The sequence below is a fragment of the Aedes albopictus genome, chromosome 1, assembly GCF_035046485.1.
Source record: "Aedes albopictus strain Foshan chromosome 1, AalbF5, whole genome shotgun sequence".
Taxonomy (NCBI): Eukaryota; Metazoa; Arthropoda; class Insecta; order Diptera; family Culicidae; genus Aedes; species Aedes albopictus.
Window position 1 is genome coordinate 147,514,154 of NC_085136.1, and position 19,819 is coordinate 147,533,972.

Genomic DNA, 19,819 nt, shown 5'->3' on the forward strand with positions numbered 1-19,819 from the left:
TCCTTTGAAATTTCAATCAATGCTCGTTGTTAAACGATTATTGCAGAAGTTTACATGTAAATAGTTCCTGTAGTTTATTTCCCTTTAAAATTTGCATTCAAGATATGTCATTACCATCAACTAATTGGATTGCGTTATTTTTTTTTTTTTTTGTTTGTATTTATGTGTATTTTAACTTATGCTAATTCTACACTTATTGCGTTATTTTTAGTTGACTCGTTTTTCTAGTTCTTTATTTATGAATGGATGCCAAACGTGGTACCGCGCATACCTCACGAAAGGAACAACCGATTTGAGTCATCCTTTCTTTGTTCTGTTTGGTTTTGTTCGAGGAAGGTGTATGAGACATTTTTAATTAAAAAAGTATATTTTTATAAAAAAATATATATTTTTTAAATTTTGAATAAGGAAAGTTGCGAAGCAGACTTCATCCCAGTTGGGACGTTACGCCAAGAAAAAGAAACATGGTCAAATTGAAGAAAATTTATACTTATCTGCAGGGGGCGAAAATTAGAACGAAGATGGAGCGAAGATTAAATTTAGGGGGGCGAATATTAAATCACAAGTCTTCCTGGAAAAATATCATTTTAAGCTAGAAATTCGTCATTTTAAAGTACTTTTCAGCGGAGTTATCCATGGTTGCATGAGGATAAACAAAAATCACAAAAAAAATATTGTGGATAATTTATGTTGAAACTTAATAATTCAGATAATACAATGGTTTAGGGGGGCGAAGTCTAGTACTTTTACCTATTACAAGAATAACTGCTTCAAGGATTCCATCAAAATGTTACATGGAGCTTTTCTTTATTCCACTCAAGATTTATGAGTTTCTCCATAATATGAATGTCTCCTACAGTAGTGCATTCTAGGCATTTCTCTGGAGTTTGAAAATGAAATTTCCACTTTGAAGTCTCCAAGATTTTTTACCTCAAAATTCTCCAAAGATACCGTGAAATTCACAAAAAATATTCAACATGTTGATAATATGCTCAAAGATTTTTTTTGAGAAAAGTTTTAAATCAAGATATAAGCAGCTTTTAAACCTAGTCCTGCATTAGGATCATAATGACCTCCTCTGGAATGCTGAGTGTGTACAGCGTGGTAAGCGTCAGCTAATGCATGCAAAATATTGAATTTTAATACTTGAAAGTAGCTTAAGAACTGCTTCCAAAGATATTATTCTGGAAATTTTCGGCTTGCAGTCTAATAAATTGCGTTGATTAAGTATTTATTGTCGCCAACGTTTCGCTCCGACTATTGGACTATCAATTGGACCAGCAATTTATCAAACTGCAAGCCGAAAATTTCCAGCAAAATCAACAATCATTCAGTCGAAACTTACAATCGCTACACACATTTTTCTATGATTCCATACATTTGTTCTACTCAGATAATTCAGTAACAAATTTTGAAAACGACGTATAATCAATGGTACACCATTGATTATACGTCGTTTTCAAAATTTGTTACTGAATTGTACGTGGTCGCGCCTCTGTTCATATGTATGGGTCGAACAAATGAAGAAAACACATGCACATAATTAAAGCTGTTAAGCAAACTTCGATATCAAACTGGAGAAACTCGTGACGAATTAGTCCCGTTCGAAGCGCCACGTCGGATCTTTAATGGTGTACGTTTTGATGACGGATGAACAAAAAAGTCTTACTTGTTGTAATCCTTCAACTTTTACTCCTCATATGCGCAAATGTCAACCAGGCAGCCAGCCTGGAAACGATATCCCTACACTGTGCAGGGTGATTCAGGTAGTGGTAGAGCAACCGATGCGAAAACGTCGGATGATTTATTGATGTGCAAGTGAAGTAAGTTCCGCCGCCGGAGGGTTTCATTATCCACAGCGAGAAGCAGCTACACATGAATGGGCGAAGGGATGTCGTTCGGAAAGTGAAAAGCAAGGGTTGTGATTGTTGTCGATTGTTTTTATAAAGATTTATTCTCTTACGTTTCGGCATATTCCAGTGTCGGTCTACGGCCTGTCCTTAAATACCACGTTTTGTACTATAAAAAATGTACCTGTTTCTTGTGTTTTAACATTTACTTGCTAAGGATTAAATTAAAAGAGGGGTTTACATTAAGACTACTTTTTACACTTTTTGGATTGTAGGTAATTTTGATTGCTAAATAAATGAGAATTGGTCGAGTCTATCACAACTCCAATTACCGATTATCCAACTGGAAACATTCCGCTCTATGTACAACGATTTTTGATTTTTATATCTCTAGTATAAAAGAAAATCTCACATAGCACTAGTTGTAGAACTATACAACATATATTCACATATTGCGGTTCAGTATGTACAATTGACGTCTTTCTCTCTGTTGCTAATTACTAAAATCACCGATCGTCCTTCTAACATTAATATCACCAGAACTCTGAATTATTGGCTACAAGCTACTTCCCGAGCCGGGAGAGGAGCACCTTGGAGAGCAGCAGATACTCTCAATAGGGCCGCCACACGGTTTTCGCCGACTGCTTGATGATTAGGTTGGGCGACTTCAGTTTGGTATTCTCTGGCGACGCCGGTTCACTCGGTGCCGATTCGTGGAATTGGGGCTTCTTCGAAGACGGTGCTTTCAGTTCACAGCGCGCCGTTGGGGGTGCCGGTGGAGGGGGAGAACTGGGAGTGGTGGTCGTTGAATCGGGTGTTTCCGATTTCAGCGGTGCATGAGGGTGAGCATCCGAGGTGGTGTCAGCTGACGATGTCGGAGCAGGTCGGAGTATCGGTACGAAAGCTGACTTTACCACGTCGATTGGCTCGTCGTCGGATTCCTCGGCGGACGAGTGCTCGTTGGTGGAGTTGAGCTCAATGCTCATTTTGATTTGTGACTGATTGAGCGTGGAGGGAGGGGAAGAGGTTGAATTTCGGGAAGATGCTGGAGAAAGGCGTGAAGAGGAGATGAAGTCACTTGAGGAAAGTGTTATCGTTGCGGACAGTTGGTGGGGTCCTCGAAGTCCGTTGGCACGAAGTGGTGAGATGTCGTAAGGCAGGAATGGAGATTTCAGATGCAGATCGGTATGTGGCCCAAATGGAAACTGTGGAAGGTAGGTCGCTCCGTTGGGCAACACCGGCCCGGTTGGGGTAGGAAGACCGTTTGGAGTTCCCGGGGCTCCCGATAGCGACATGAAATCAGCTGGTGGAGTCGGCAGTAGAGGTCCAGTCGTTCCGTTTGCAGTTGGTAACGTTGGTGAACCTGTAAAAAGAACAGAAGAAAGGAATGGTGAGAATTGGCAAAAAAGTATGAGAAATTCAAGTTCGCATCGTCTCTCCCCTTGACACATTAGTGATCCTGATCTATTGTAATCTTCTATCGGCTTGGATGGGTGAGCAATTTAAACATTTCCAAGAGGGATTAGGTGCATGCATGTGGCTGAAACGGCTGCTGCTAGGAAACGACTTTCTTCTACATCATTCGTTTTACTCGTACGGCATGCTCACTCACTCTGATCGGATTATGCCGGAAGCAGCTAGGGTGCTCCGGAAAACGACAGGCAGCCCAACGCGGCTGTAGTTGGATAGCAAAAGCGCCGGAGAGCACATTCGCTGCAGCAAAAAAAAAAATCAATCCCCTAAGAATTGATTTTTATATGCAATTTTAATCCCCCAGCATTGGCCACTACTACTGGGGCAACCGAGACAAGCGAAACTGTTACCAACCCCGCGTCCTGTCGCGATGGGTGATGTTTGTATTGCCTTTCAGTGCCACTCAAGCGTGGTGTGTTATCGATGCATAAAATTTCGGTTCGCGCGGTGACCGTAGTAAGCCTGCGGATTTCGGTAACCCCCAAGTAGCGCACACACATGGCAAAAAGCAGGCACTCCGCAAAATTTTATGCAATCCAAAACCGACAATTTTCCATTTTCATTGTAATTTAAAATTAATTGAGTTTTTTTTTTGACTCTTCTGCTCGGTTGCTTGGCACCCGGACCAGGCTCCAGTGGCGGACCGACCAACCGACCAATCCGCAGACGGAACGAAGGGATTTCGGTCCAAAAATCAACCCACGTCGATCGGGAAAAATGGCGTCGCTCAAAAAGTGTGACATTGGGAAACGAGCGAAAAAGCAGAGTGCGAGAAAAAATCCATTTATCCTATTAAACAACTAAGCTTTGCACTAACAGTTAAAATGCATTTCGGTGTACAATAAAACCGAGGCAGAAAAAAACTCGCCCATTCCAAGAGGCGAGCAAATGCCGGGGATCGGAGCCGGTCACCACCGCCGAAGCTGATGCGTCCTGAGCGGTGTACCAAAATTGCCACCGGATGCCACCGCACTAGAGTGACCGAGGAAGTAGGTACACGAACGCACTCTCGTTCTGCGTGTGCTACGCCGCCGCACCAATCAACTTCCAGCGAGCAGGACATCGACGGATTGGAAATTGCAACTGCGGTCAACAGGGGGCCACCCCGGCCGCGTCCGGGCAACGTGGACGCTCGTCTCGATACACATCGAGGAGCAGGCCGTGATGTTTAATAATCCGAAATCGATAAAGTGGTTACCACACATGAGTTGACTGGGATTGAGGTTTGGCGATAGAAAGAATTAAAAAAAACAAATGTAATTGGTTCACACGGCGCTAGAGGGCGAATGGTAAGAGCTTTACGTGACTTTTGCAATCGGAAATTTAAAATTTGCCATAATTTTATTCTGGTTGCATCTTTTCCCCAGACAACGAAGAGTCGCATAAGAATGCACGCTGCACATCGTAAAAAGTACGATTTTAACTTACTATTGCATATACATATGCACAGCGGAGGTACAATTTTCATCGCATGTTGTTTTTTGGACTTATTGCGATGTATCTGGAAATGTCTGTGTATAACTACGTCAAAAGTTTGCGAGCGAACTCGCGTCATTCGTATAATTGCGTACTGCGATGATTATACGACTTCGCTTGGTACTTTTCATATAATGTCAGTTTAAATCGCATAAGTGTACGAATGAAGTCGCATAAATATAAAAATAAACTCGTTAAAGTGTGCAAAGAAACTTGTATATGCTAGAATCGTTTACGTTGACATGATGCGATTTGATACGTGATAACAATGAAATAGGTGCTGTTGGACTGCGGATGCAGTTACAAAAAGCTACAAGAAAGTGAACAGTCATCATTATGGTTACAAAGTCATTATTTTTGTTCTGTGGCTCTGATAATCAACATTGGATAACGCTACCCAGAGAAGGATAGGGGAAACAGTGCGGGGAACCACAATTCATCGTTTTTAACACCAGATAGGGGCCATCCATAAACCACATGGTCATGTTTGGCCAAAGACCACGGTTCATACAAATTAAAAAAAAAAAATGTATGAACGAAAGATGATCACGTGGTTTGCGGACAGGCCCATAGTCCGCTGAACACGCACATCTCAGGTGAACCAAGTACATTTCAACAAACACTGAGGTGAGTTAAAATGCCATGATAATTACAGTGTACCAAACAATTGCCCGTACAGCAATTTTTTAGTCAAAAAAAAAAAAATATTCATTTGAATGTTTATAACTTTTTTATACGTCAATCAAAAACGCTGAAACTTTGACCAATTATAACCTATACATTAAATCTCCATTGGTAAAATTTTGAGCGAGATCGAATAGGTTTTCTGAAAGTTATCGAACTTTTAGTAAAAGTAATAAGATTTTTGAACACAATTTAAAAACATTATATCTCATTATGTACTTGATGAAACTTTTTTAATTTTGTTTTGTCTTACATCTTATATCTAATGCTTTCATATGCAGCTTCGTTTAAGGTTTTATATTCACTACAAAAAATATGAAACATTCGTAAATATTCAGAGTGTCATTTGGAAATTTATCATATTTTGATCAAAGTGCCAAGTGTTTTCAAACTCTCTTAATGTAATATTTTTATACAGGACCTACTCAACTACATATGATGAGTAGGTCCTATGTATTTTCCGTTCAGTAAATGCACTTTTATTGGTGGAAAATGTTTGGCAGATTATATGTATGTGCAAAATAAGGTAAATTTTAAAACATCGTCAACTACATAAGCACATTTTTCATATTTTTTGTAGCGAATATAAAACCCCAAACATAGCTGCATATGAAAGCCTTAGGTATAAGATGTAACACAAAAAGAAATTGAAAAAAAAAATCATCGAGTACATATTGAGATATAATGTATTAAAAATGTGTTCAAAAATCTTAAAAGTTTTACTAAAAGTTATATAATTTTCAGAAAATTTATTCGATCTCGCTCAAAATTTTACCAATGGAGCTTCAATGTATGATTCATGATTGGTCAACGTTGCAATAGCGTACATCAAACATCCCTTAAGATATCGCTTCATGTCTTACGGTGTTTTTACTGTCCCGCTAATGAACGTTTATGGCTTCTATTTTCACACGCACAAGGCACTTTTTTGTCTTTAATAAAGAGGCTTTCAGCCAGACGCTGGTTCACCTCTCCTCAAGGCACTTTTGCTACATCTTGTTATGTAATTTTACCACATAAAATCATGTATAACACGGTAAATATACGTGAAAATTGGTTGTCCGGGGATCTTTTCTATAAAATCAGGTACAATGTATATGGTTTTTGAAAAAAAAATAAAATTGTATCGAAGAGACCGTCATCAAGCTTAGTTATCAAAATTCTGACAACATTTACAACAGTATTTTGTAAAAATATTTGCTCAAAAAGTTAAATTTAAAAACATTAAATCCGGGGTAAAAATGATCAAGCTCTGAAAAACTATTCTAGCATTTGAAAAATTTTAGAATACATTCCATTCGATGATGCTGAACCTGAACTAAATTTAAAAATGTTTATAATTTGTGTTACGTATGAAAGTAAATAATAAAAAAAACACAGATACAGAATGACCCACATTAAACGTTAAAACGCAGGCTATTTCTTTAAAATTCATCTGAATTGCGCAAATATATTTTTTTATCTATATCCACGAGATTTTCCCCCTAGGCTCATTCATCTCGGCACACAAATATGCTTTTTTGTTTTTAAATATGGAAATATCAATTTTTACTGAGAAAAACTTGAAAAATAAAAGACACAGAACGTTGAATAATGGGCAAGTTAAAAGATGGAATTGTGAAAAAATCGCGGTCTGGTGAATTCGAACCCATGATTCCGTATTCGCTAGACCGGCGCTTTAACCAACTAAGCCACAGAAAGCCAAACTGATTCCGAACCCACACCACGAACACTCCTGTTTTCGCAATTCTATTTCTCTTTTGGCTTAGATGTCAACCTCTCAACACGCTCGCGGTTGTCCCTTCTAAGTATACAAGCGAGGGTGGCTTAGTTGGTTAACACGCCAGTCTAGTGAATACGGAGTCGTGAGTTCAAATCCCACCAGAACGCGATTTTCTCACAAATTTCATCATTCAATTTTCCAATTATTCAACATTCTGTGTCTTCTAATTTTCGAGTTTTTCCTAGTACGTTTCGACAAACCTGTAAAAGGTAACATAGACATCCCAAGTAACCACTAGCACTATATTTCGCCTTTTTGACCTTATAGGGCTATTATGGTTGCTTGGGATGTGTACATCAATTTTTACTCAAAATTAAGTTCAATATTTGTACCATGAATGCATGATTATCTTTTGTGTTCACGTTTAGTTTCTACCCATAAAAATCTATCATACAAATGATAAAGCGTGAGGAGTGAGCAATGTAGAATGTGGAGCGAGATGTTTGAGTAAGCTGTGAAGAGTAACCTGTGAAGAGTGTAGAGTTCGGGACAGTGAGAAGCAACAAGTGACCAGGGCCGAGTGATGGGAAGTTTGACGTGATAATTGAATACTTAGCTGTAATTTGTGAGAGATGAGCAGTAATAAAGAAGAATATAAAATGAAGAGTGTGAAGCAGGGAAGAGTGCGAGGCAGCGAACACCGTTGAGTGAGTAGTGAGTAGTAGGAAGGAGCAGTTATTATTGTAAGTATTGAACAGTGAAGAGTGAAAAGTGAAATGTGAGCAATGCAAATTAAGGAGGTGAGCAATGACGAGTGAGGACTGACAAGTTTGTAGTGATGAATGCGCAGTGGAAAGTGATCAGTAAGTAGTGAGGACTAGGAAGTGAGGAATGAACAATGAGGAGCGTGGAGCAGTAAAGAATCAAATGAGAATGAGAAATGAAAAATTAAGAACGAGGAGTGTGAAACATTGAGGAGTGAAAAGTTAGAAGTGTGCAATCAGTAACTCATCGGATGTTGATGAGTTGCAACGTGTACATACACGAGCACAAAAAAAGCTATGCGTTTGGAACATGGGACAACTACGCTGCACACGATAATACACAACAACCATTTTCCAATGGACAAGCGTAAGATGTTAAACGATAGTTTTGATATACAATTGTAATCTGTATTATTTGAGACCAATCAGCACGGATTTCAAAAATCTCACTTTGAGGGGGGAACACAAAACTCAACGCAGTGAATGGATGTTCGCTCTGACCCTCTCATTTTTTTCTATCACTTAAAATGTTAACCAAGAAAATATTCATAACAGTGATTTGAGTCACAAACTAAAAGTTTTCGTCCAAAAATAAAAGTGATGAGAAGAGAAGGACCAAAAAGGAATGTCAATGTTCACAATGAATTTTTCAACACGTCGATTAAAAAGTGTGTTTTTATAGCACCCGCAATGAATCACTCCAGAAGCTTCTATTCCATCCAAAACAGTCAAGTCAGATTCTATCGCTTCTTATCTCCTGTTCTGGCCTCTCTACTTGGTCAAGTACGAACAAACATTTTCTGAAGTTCTAGGGTACAGGCACAGGCTCTGGCCATTCTAAAATCAATAGCATTTAAAAAAACTTAAACAAAGTATCAATTGTAGAAATTCTTGAGTTTGGATATTGCTAATTTAGAGAAAGTTTTCCAGTTTACGGAAGATTAAAAAGCTACCGAAGCTGTAAGAATGATAATTTTCACCAAGGTATCATCAATCAGTTCAAGAATACCTTGTATCGAGCATGGGATACGACGCCGATAATCACTAGTGGTTGTTGCTTTTTAGAACATTTGCAAGCATTCTGTGATTTTTCCAAACTTTCCAATGATATGATGACTTTCATGGCTGCGGTTGAACTTTGACAGCAGCGATAGAACTCGGTGGATTATCAAAAATCTGCAATACTTAGAGACATACTGCACACATTGATTTCAGTAGGTACTAAAGCGATGCGATTTGATGCAATGCATCCATTTTGTCGCGGTTTTGTTCGCTTTTTGGCAACTTCAACCTATTCACTTTTAGTCTTACTCCAAGTTCAGCAGGATATCGATATTTGACCACTTTTGGCGGAACACCACAACCAGTAGTCACAAATGTGGTCTGAGCTTGTTTTCTTGCTAACCATTCATTAGGTTATTGAAAAAGCCGTGATTTAATGTGTCGCATGCATAGGTTATCTGACATCTGACCCTTTTCAGGTGTACCGATCCGGAACATCGAAATGACCATAACTCCTGAACGGGTGGACCGATCTGAACCATTTTCGATAGGAAACAATGGTCGTTAAAATCGGTTGAGGTTTACTGCCAAAATGTTCTGTGTGTTTTTTGTTGTATACAACATACATACACACATACGCACACATACATAGCTAGGGATGATATCTTCCAAACGACGCATTTGGGCTTCGTGGCCGAGTTGTTAACGGCGTCAGTCGTTTAGGTATCTTGTAAGCCCCGGAGTGTGGGTTCGATTTCCGCTCCAGTTGGGGAAAACTATTCGTCAAACAGATAATTCTCCACTGGGCCAATGACTGGGTGCTGTATGTATTGTCCAATGTCTGCTGTTAGTTATGTTCAGTCTGTGCGGCTTCTGGTCGGAGAGGGTGTTATTGTCTTTTTAATTTCTGTCTGGTCATGTGTGATTTAAGCAGTACTCGAACAGATTTGGCCATGACAAGTTATCGATATATCCTGAGTGTCGGGACACGGAAGAAACACCGGCGCACGTTATCTTCAGTTACCCAAGGTTTACGCACCCGTGAGCAGAAATGACAGCCATTACTGTCGGCACCGACAGCAACTCAGAAAAAGCTGAACGCGATAAACAGGACTGACATATGTATAATGTCAGCACTACAACGAAGTTGGCGGGAGGAACAACCAGTCTTGTGCATTATCACCATCATAACACAAAAAAGCCGTAACATCAACATTGCCCTTCTTCCTCCATCAACGCTACAGCCGACCGTCTCTATGTTGCTATCGAACACATTCGAGACGAACGCATTCGCCTTGACGGAGGCTCTCTGAGAGAATTGCGCTGTGCGTGAAAACAATTTTTTTTAACATGGGAAAGGATAGGAGCTGCATTTTCAAATGCTTCTAATTCTTTATAGAAATTTTTTTAAGCAAAACGTTCTTAATGTAATTGAATGAGATTTTGATACGCTATATTATAGACATAACATTGTGATTTAAAAACTTTTTGTCTAAAACCAGTTATAGTGTAGCTAATTGAAAGTATATTGCAAAACATTAACTCTTTCTTCAATCTGAAGTCCCTAAAATATTTTAGAAGCATTTGAAAATGCAGCTCCTATCCTTTCCCATGTTAAAAAAAATTGTTTTCACGCACAGCGCAATTCTCTCAAAGAGTTCCGTCAAGGCGAATTGATACGGTGGCTGCCGCCGCCACGCTCTTTCTCTGCAAATCTCTTGAGTAGCCGAACGCTTCTTAACCGTCGTTCCGACGCAGAGCTATGTCACTCACTGCTGAGTGACTCTCGTCTGAAAATGCCAGGATGAGGGTCAATTTGTTAAGTAGTATTGCATGGCGCAGCAAACACAAACATAGCACGCCCTATGAATAGAATGCAAAGCGTAGAACAAAAACTCGCTTCGGTGTTTCATCGTGTGGTTCGAAAACAAGAGACGATCGCTGCTGTTGGATGTGGTTGACTCTGCATTGAACGAGGGTTGGCTTGAGTGGCTTTTGCGTGAATCGATTATGTTTTGATGGGCTGCGTTTGTCGTATGAAGTGATGGTTAGAGCGAGTGTCATTCGACATTGACCATCCTGAAACTGCACAACCCTGGGAACAACGATTGATTTCGGGAGATATTCCTTCACTGAGGAACTCTGTGAAGAAGTAGGCAAGGCCCACCGCCGGGGGCTAGTCGAGTATAACACGTAGAAGCACTGATCGGGGTCGTCGAAGTGACAATGAACCGGACAGTGGGGTCCATCGACATCGCTGGAGAGACTTTGGTACCCTACCGTTAGATCCGTAATGTAAGAATAAGATGTTTGCTTCCGGGCAGTTTGTGCACCGGATGATTGGGGTGCAAAGCCTGTCTTAACTGTGTGTGTATAATCGTAGGTAATTCACTAACAAGAGCCATGGGTCTCAGTATCACGCTTGTTGGTCGCTGATTGGCAAGAAAGTAACATACTAATATCGGGAGCCGAAGGGCTCGGCATGACGGGAGCCAAATGGCTCATCCAAACTAGAAAACTAACAAATTTCAACCAACGGAGTCGAAATTCTCGGTATCCTGCAAAATAAATCAAAGTATTTTTTTGGATTTCATTAAATAGTGCATTAATAATTTCAAAAAAAAAATCCTTTATTTAATTTTCTTCTAGCAAATAATTTGCAATGTTATCTAATATATCTATATATCGTCCCCTTAATGCTAGAACTAGGTAACTCGAAATTTGACGTTTTTGAGTTGAATATACCATTATATCGAGCATTTTGAGCTCTATAATATATCCAAAGACCAAAAAAATACGATTACAAACGACGAAAATATTCACCATTTTCAAAACTAGGTATCTCAGTGTAGAATACAAGAACTGAGTGCTATAACTAGGTAACTGAGAAAATCATATCAATTTACAATCGCACAGGTCAAAAGCTATCGGACGCTTGGACGTGGAAATGTTACTAGTCATTCTTTTGTTAGTAGATTGAAAATCTACTACTGTTTTTCATTTTAGGCATAAAAACTTAAAATATTTTACTTGTATTGATTTAGCTAAAAACTGTGATTGTTCGTAGATGATTATTTTATGAACATTTTGAGGTGTAGTGTGGTGATACAGCATGTATCCAAGCAAAATCAGTAATTACACGTTAATTTCAATATGTGAACCCTTTCAAATTTGCATACTACAACATGAAAACTGAAAAGAATGATATCAATAGTGGTAAAAACTAGGTATCTCAGAACATCTCCTCCATTATTTCTGTTGCATTTTGAGTGCTATAACTAGGTAACTCGACAATTTTTCAACCATTTATTGTTTTTATCAAAGGTTTAAACCAAAATAGTTCAAAACTTTTTCTTGTAGCAGAAAGAGTAGAAGCTGAATAAGCAATCAATGTTAAAAAATAATTATTTTAAAGGTTCCATACCTTTGGAACAATTGCATGAAAAATTGTAAAATTTTCAAAGTCGTTTTTCTCGAAACTTTGATTTTCGAGTTACCTAGTTCTAGCATTAAGGGGACGATATATAAAAATGCAGTGGCATACGTGGGACCGCGCATAACTTGGAAACGTAAGGTTCGATTTTTATCGTCTTAGTTTTATTCTGTTAGTTTTCACCCAATGAAGCTTTATGAGGCAAAAAACATGAAAAAAATGAGAGTTTTTGAAAATCGATGTTCCACACATTTTGACCGGCGATTTGGTCTTGCCTAGAAACTGGAAACGTCAAAAAACGCACTAGGCAAAACAGAGTTTGCCGGGTACAGCTAGTATTCCATAATTTACACATTTTTTTCATGATGACAAAATTTTTTGAAGCTTGAAAGCAGTTTTTAATTATGCATCAGAAATGTTGATCATTGATAAAAGTACACCACTTTCGTTTTATTTTGAAAACCAGTGTAACCTGAAGAAATTTTACTAGAGCTTTTAACTAGTTTTTAGCCAAAAAGGTATGTTGTCAACAAGATAAAATACTGAGCGACACATTAAAATCATTTATCAAGGTAGGGGGATTACCCAACATCTGTGAACGTTTCACTATCCGGAACAACCTTTAATAAAGCTACTTTAGTTGCCAGATTTCAAAACTTTAAGGGACTGGCCCATTAACAGTGACCAAGTCACTAAAAGGGACCAACATTCTAGGATTGATCACCGTATGACTTATTGATTCATATAATTGCAAAAGAGTGACAAGAGAAATTGAATAAAAGTTAAAATGAACAGAGCGAAATTATTGAACAACACAATCACAACGACGATGGTCGTGCCTTGGCTATTGGCCTTTTATTAAACATAATGACTTGCAGTTACCCTACGCCTAACGATTTTTGTACAATAAGAGTAAATCTACAGGAGAAAAAAACGAGGCGGATTGACCGGATTGAAAATTCCTGTGTGATTTTTGACGAAGTTTTAAACGCACAGATTCTTGTCCAGATCCTCGAAAGGTTTTGTTCTAGACCACTTGGTGGATCTGCCATAATTTTCGTTAGAGCAATTGCAATACATTCGATAGCAGTGCGAGTGGAGTTTCATCAGAAAACCGACGAAAATCTTACCAAAAGCCCATCATGTATCTTGATCTATAGAGTTGAACCAACCTCCGGCCGAAAAAAAAAAACTCCCTGACACAGGTAAAAAAATCTCGGTAAATGAACTACAATCCTGATGAATCAAAAAGATTCTTGTACAAGACAACAAGGAAGCTTCGCGTATCTTGTGCAAAACTGCCTTTCGACGACGGTGAAAGCGGTACCCAAGCTGAGGAAAAAACTCAACAATAGCATAGTGTTGCATGGAAATCAAAATATGATTAATTTAAGGTGTAGTTTAAAAAAAAAAAATTTTAGTTCTTGTAAGATCTAACTAGCAGCAAGTACACTGCCCCTCTTCGCATGTCAGTCCCATGTCGTTTCTAATGCGAATCATATTTTTGTCAAACACAAGGTCATTTAATACGAATTTGATATCTTTTCGCTTCATTTCACAGCACAAAATGCCTCAAAATTAATTGGAGTTGTAGTATAAAAGTTTGCGCTTTGAAAAACAACATGGGACGGACATGTAAAGAGCGAGCAGAAAATCCTGAAACTAGCAACTAGTATATCTAAATAAAATAACTGGCAACACTAGAAAAAGTTCAATTTTTTGACAACTTTTGAGTTTTTACAATGTAAACAAACATTGTTTACACATCTGGTGAACTCTGAAAGAACGACTGCCATCATATATCATTTTATATTTGTATTAAAAATAACAATAATTAATATTTCTATCTGAACGATTCAGCCTAAAGTCCATGTAGACATTCTTTAAGGACATCAACGTACACCGAAGCAAGTTGAAACGGGTGGGGTAAGATGAAATAGCGAGTTGACCTAATGTCCTAATGTTATCTTATCATGAGAAACAAATTGCATGTTATGACATAGCTTTTAAGGGCCCATATAGCCGAGGCGGTAAACGCACGGGTATTCAGCATGACCATGCTGAGGGTGACGGGTTCGATTCCCGGTCGGTCCAGGATCTTTTCGTAAAGGAAATTTCCTTGACTTCCTTGGGCATAGAGTATCTTCGTGCCTGCCACACGATATACACATGCAAAATGGTCATTGGCAGAGGAAGCTCTCAGTTAATAACTGTGGAAGTGCTCATAGAACACTAAGCTGAGAAGCAGGCTTTGTCCCAGTGAGGACGTTACGCCAAGAAGAGGAGAGGAGAGGACATAGCTTTTGGATCAAGCAATCTTTTGATTAAGAATAATTTTCCAAATTATATTGAAATCTTTCCAAAACTTCACGTTTCATCTGGTTTCATGCCCAGGTGTACATTAATTTATTATTGCGACATTTGCACCCATTTAGACTCGGCCAATATTCATTATCATCACAGTCGAATTTCGCAAACACGACTTCGCAGCGGCTGGCATACACAAGTTCGGTTGAGTTCATGACAGGGGCGTCGGATGCACAACAGGTAAACAAAATAAGTTTGATTAGTGTGAAATTTCACTGGGAAATGATAATTCAGTGGATTCTCAAATTATCACAGCAGTCTAAACATTAAAGAGAAACCCAATATATTTGCGATTCCAATACTCCACTCACACTCAAGCTCTCTGGAACTGTCAAGATCAGTTGGATACAGCACAGTGACAGACATTGTTGTCAAAAGCTCCTTTGTTAGAATGGTCCCAAAATGTGTTGATCAAACGAAATTGGACTCCGAATGTCTCTACTGTCACTCAATGCTATTGATATAGGCGTAGCATTGGCGTGATTGACTCAGATCGAATTGGCTCCGATAGTTCTATATGCCAGGCTGTAAGTATAGTGACTGTAGCAGCAAATAACTACACGGTCAGAAAATTCACACAAAACTGAGCTAAACTGGAACAGCTCAAAAAATGAGTAAATGCATTTCCAGCGATTGCGCTGGCCCAAGTGCGAAAATCTCATCAGTTTAAGGAGAAACTTCAAAGAATACAAATATGGCTGCCGCCATTACTTGGACCCATACGATTTCAAGAGCACCAATCTCAAAAAATCGAAAACAAATGCGCTCGATTTGGAAAAGCTGCCTCTTTTTGCATGTGAGCAAAGCCAGCATAAACAAGTGCGGCTTGGTTCGATGCCTCTAAAGTTTGTATGCAAAATTGCAATGGGATTTCCTGATGTGTCACCTTAAGCCGTATAATATTCTTGATGATGTGAAGAATATTCTACGGCTTAAACCAGTTGGATTTTTGCACTTGGGCCAGCGCTATCGCTGAAAACGCAATTTACTTATTTTTTGAGCTGTTCCAATTTAGCTCAGTTTTGTGTGAATCTTACTCATTTTAGAGTAACTTTTTCTTAGCGTGTACTGATTTGATTTTCAAGTATCAAATTTTGCAATTGTTTTGATCTTTTAACCTTCCGTTACTCGCACGGTTGGCTACCTGCGTCAGCATTACACTAAAGCGGAGTACAAAAAGCGAATTTTTTTCAACGTGTTGTACAAAATACTACAGCGCGATAACTCGAGGGTTAAACTCTCTTCAATCAATTGATCGTCAAAGCTTCACCGCTGCCAGGATATCATTGATATTCGGTACTATTCTTAAATGATTTATATCTGTCCAATATATATTGCTTTAAATTCAAAGTTCTTCTAATGTGGAATAATAAAAGATTACTAGTATGTTGGAGGTGTAGTGAAGTGAACAGGTCTCCTATGCATGTTGAGCTGTTCGATCGAATGATAGGTATTTATAAAACAAATTTATTATTTTCTTTCTTTCGCTTTTGATACTCATAGTTCAGATCCAAAAATCAATTATAAAACATCACTCCTGCTAGTTCAGCAGCTGTAGCACCCACTCAGCCAATCAGGCATGCACCTGTATCATTTTCCCGTAAACAAATAGCAAACATATCGCAAACAATTACCTTTTCCTACGCCGGTAACCGGATTCGGTTGACCCGCTTGTTGCTGTTGAGCCTGCAGTTGCTGGTGCTGCCGGAAGTAGTCGGACCAGGCGTAGTTCATGTAGGCCGCATCGATCCATCCCGGATTGAGCATAAACGGATTGAATGCACCCGGATGACCGTAGGCGAAATCTGCGTCGAAACCAAACGGAAAAGAAGAAAAAAAGCAAAATATGATGGAAGATTAGCGCGGGTGTATCTTCCGGGTTGAGATTCTTTGATGTTCGGGGTTGAGGAGTTAGCATGTGTATGTGTACAGTACATATATCAAAGGAAAAGTGGGAGGAATTCTTTGATGGTGGCGCACCAACCAGAAAGCCAAACGACACCGACGCCGAAGCTCGGAAGAAGTCGAGAAGTAAGCTGAGACGTGTGAAATTCAAATGTTTACAAAAGGCAAGAGTTTTTCGGTTTGCGCTTCTCTTCGTCGGTTGTTTCAGAGGAAGGGAAGGAAAGGCGCACAAGTGAGGGTGGCGAGTCATGTTTAAATTATCAAAGAAAGATGAACTTCCGGAAGTCTTTTGTTTTCCGGACGCAGCCGTCTGCGTCAAGATGACTCCACAAAAGGGGGGAAAAGGAATGCACACGTACTGAACGACCCAATTTCAGGCGATTAATTTTTAATGCTGCTATTTATGCTCGGGCAGCATATGGTTCGATTGTTACACACTGCGCCGTGAAGTAAGATAGACCAGCGTTCGGAACTGGCGCCTCGAACTCCAAACAACGGCAGCGCGTCACGGATCAGAATGGTAAACTTTATTGAAACACTGGCGCCTTCATAAAAAAGAACGTTCATAAAATTGGTTTACGTTTCTTGATATGGATCGTTCACTACACCCGACTGTTTCGGTAATGATATTTTAATATGAAAAGTTCTAAATTTGCAGGTTCAATTCGGTTCGGTGTCATTCAACCACGCTTAACTCCACGAAATTATCCCAAGGCCTACTTACTTTGTTTGGATCGAGGTTCCCGCGGGCCGTCAACGGTAACTTTGATTGCTTTGGTGTAGGTGGCGATCTGGCAGGGATACGTGCTGATTGTTATCGTTATCGAGAAAGATTTCCCTCGGCCAGATCTTCCAACGAATCGAAGATCGTTGAATTTCGCGACTTGGTTCTTCATGATCGCCGTACAATTCCGCAGCTCGGCGTGATAGTTTTCATCGTTGCCGGCTTTGATTGTAACTACGGTTCCGTCCTGGATGTCGTCCAGGGCGATAACCTTGAAGGCACACGGCAAACTCTTGTTGGAGCGCCAGTGCGTCGGCAGGGCTGAACAGAGAACCGCCGGCGAGCCCGTTTGCACCAGCTCTCCATGGTACTCCTGCAGCATGTCGTGAAGATTCGAGAACATGTCAGTCATACTTTTTGCTGCTTCTGGAGGAGTTTGGCACTCGCTACTAGCCGGAAGATGCATCTGCGTTTCACTTAATGATTCCAACTTGGACCGCGATCTATTAACTCCTTTCACTGAGTTCACTTGCTTCCCGCACTCGGATATCCTTTCCCAGAACAGTCTAATCCATCAAATGGCAACAGTTGCAACACTTCTCACTCCACTATCGTACAACTCGGTAGCGTCTTCCAAGCATGCGTACACGTGCAGCTACGATCTTAAAACAGCGCGTGTCTTTCCGTTACGAATCCCACCGAATCACTGATAAAATCCTTTCTTATCGATAAAATCCTTTCTATCCTTTCTTAAGATCCCGAATGCGGATATCTCCGAAACTTCACTTCGATCGACTTCCAAGATCCCAAAAGATCTGCGCGAATCACGTCCCGAGCTTTCAGAAAAACACAAATCCCCACAACTTCTTCGCGGAACACGCTTCCCAGGACACATGTAATTCACACAATGTCTCAGATGGAACTGTTTTTAAAAATCGCTCACCGATTCCTCCCTGACTCCGTGCGGCATCAGACGGCGCGCGCGAACACAGCACACCACTAACCGCTCTGTGCGTGTTGTACCCCTCCTGATGGCCTCACACGGGTGTGTGTTTGTACCCTGTCGCTGTGTACCGTACACTTTTTCTGTTTAGTTTTCCACATGCACATTTTTTCCACCCCTCCCTGGTCCTCACTCGCTCTCTCATACGCTTACCTCCTCGCCGAAACCGGCACAAAAACCGCGCGAGTTCTCCTTCGCTCACGCTCGCTCCCTTTTCATTCTCCAACAACATCCATCCGTCCATCATTCATTCAACAAAAAAAAACCAAGCTGTGCTTTTCGAAGGGGGAATCGCATTTTTATTTCGGCACCACCACACTGGCAGGCATTTTTTTCTCCCTTCTCTCTCGCATTTTTTCCTGTGCTAATAATAATTTCTCTCTCGCTGTTTCACCCCCACCACTCGGTTTCAGAGTTCAGAGGGAATCGCCTTGTCCGTTTCCTACACTCTTCACAGACCGTCGTCGCGTCGGTAAGGACCGACCGCAGTTGTCACTGTGTGTGCGGTGGACTCAAGGATCCCAACCAGAAGGATCGACTTCACGCGCGCTCTTGCTAGCTGCGCCAGCAAGGAGTGAAAGAGAGGAGCTGCCAGGACGACGATGGTGCGACGTCGGACGGAGGGGTGATACACAACACGGAAGCTTTGGAAAGCATTCTTTGATCTTGTTATATTTGTTGATTTTTTTTGCCTCTCCACCGTACCGTATAGGCATGGGACGGACGAAGCGTGTGAAAGAAAAACAAACACAAGAAGGATCTTCGGTTAAGGACGAGCCCAAATGCAATCTGTGCGGCCGGTCGGTGGTGATGGCCTTGAGGGATGAGGTAGGTAGTAGCAACCGGCGATGGTTCGGCTGGAGTGTTAATAACTTGCCTTGATGGCTATTATAGGATGAAACATCTCAATTAGTTGGGAGTCGGGCATGAGAGACCGACCGATGCAATGCATGTATGTATGCCTCTCGTTCGGTGGAAGTCAACGGGCAGCTGGCCTTGGAGGACGCATGTTAAACATTGGTCGGCACGAGCTCTGGGGGATTTGGGAAATGGTTATCGCGTGTCCTCAAGGATACGTGTGACCGAATGAAGGTGTTCAGGAAATTGGTTGGTGTGGTTGAACCGAATATGATATGCTTGTTATGATGCAAAGTGGATGTGCAACATATTGTGAAGTAACGATAAATAATAAGGAACTTTTATTGCAAATTACATTGCTTCTCAGGCTCCTTGCTCACCAAGTGGATGGGGCTTTATGGATGATCCATAATGTTTCTTTAATATGTATATATCAACAGAAGCATACCAAGTCCATTGAACATTACACAAATGATGTTAAAGCAAAAGATAAAAAAACGAATGTCTAACCTGTGCTGATCAGGTAATTCTTCATTACACGATTTGATAATTCTTAG

The 19,819-nt window shown here is 40.3% G+C and overlaps 1 protein-coding gene across 1 annotated transcript; it reads right to left on the reverse strand.

Moving 5' to 3' along the window:
* Positions 1–1,924: 1,924 nt before the first annotated feature.
* Positions 1,925–19,544, reverse strand: LOC109421874 (segmentation protein Runt). Its single transcript, XM_029860246.2, has 3 exons — positions 17,402–19,544; positions 16,407–16,577; positions 1,925–3,213 (listed from the first exon to the last, which is right to left on the reverse strand). Exons 1-3 carry the CDS (start codon positions 17,865–17,867, stop codon positions 2,462–2,464), a joined length of 1,389 nt encoding a protein of 462 aa, XP_029716106.2. The 5' UTR covers positions 17,868–19,544; the 3' UTR covers positions 1,925–2,461.
* Between the last annotated feature and the right edge of the window lie 275 nt (positions 19,545–19,819).

Bases quoted from the DNA above. Each gene is read 5' to 3' on its own strand.
- LOC109421874 (XM_029860246.2), bottom strand. From the start codon at position 17,867: ATGCATCTTCCGGCTAGTAGCGAGTGCCAAACTCCTCCAGAAGCAGCA. The intron at 16,578-17,401 runs GTAAGTAGGCCT...GTTTCGACGCAG, and splicing joins GGAACCTCGATCCAAACAAA to ATTTCGCCTACGGTCATCCG. The intron at 3,214-16,406 runs GTAATTGTTTGC...TTCTTTTTACAG, and splicing joins GGTTACCGGCGTAGGAAAAG to GTTCACCAACGTTACCAACT.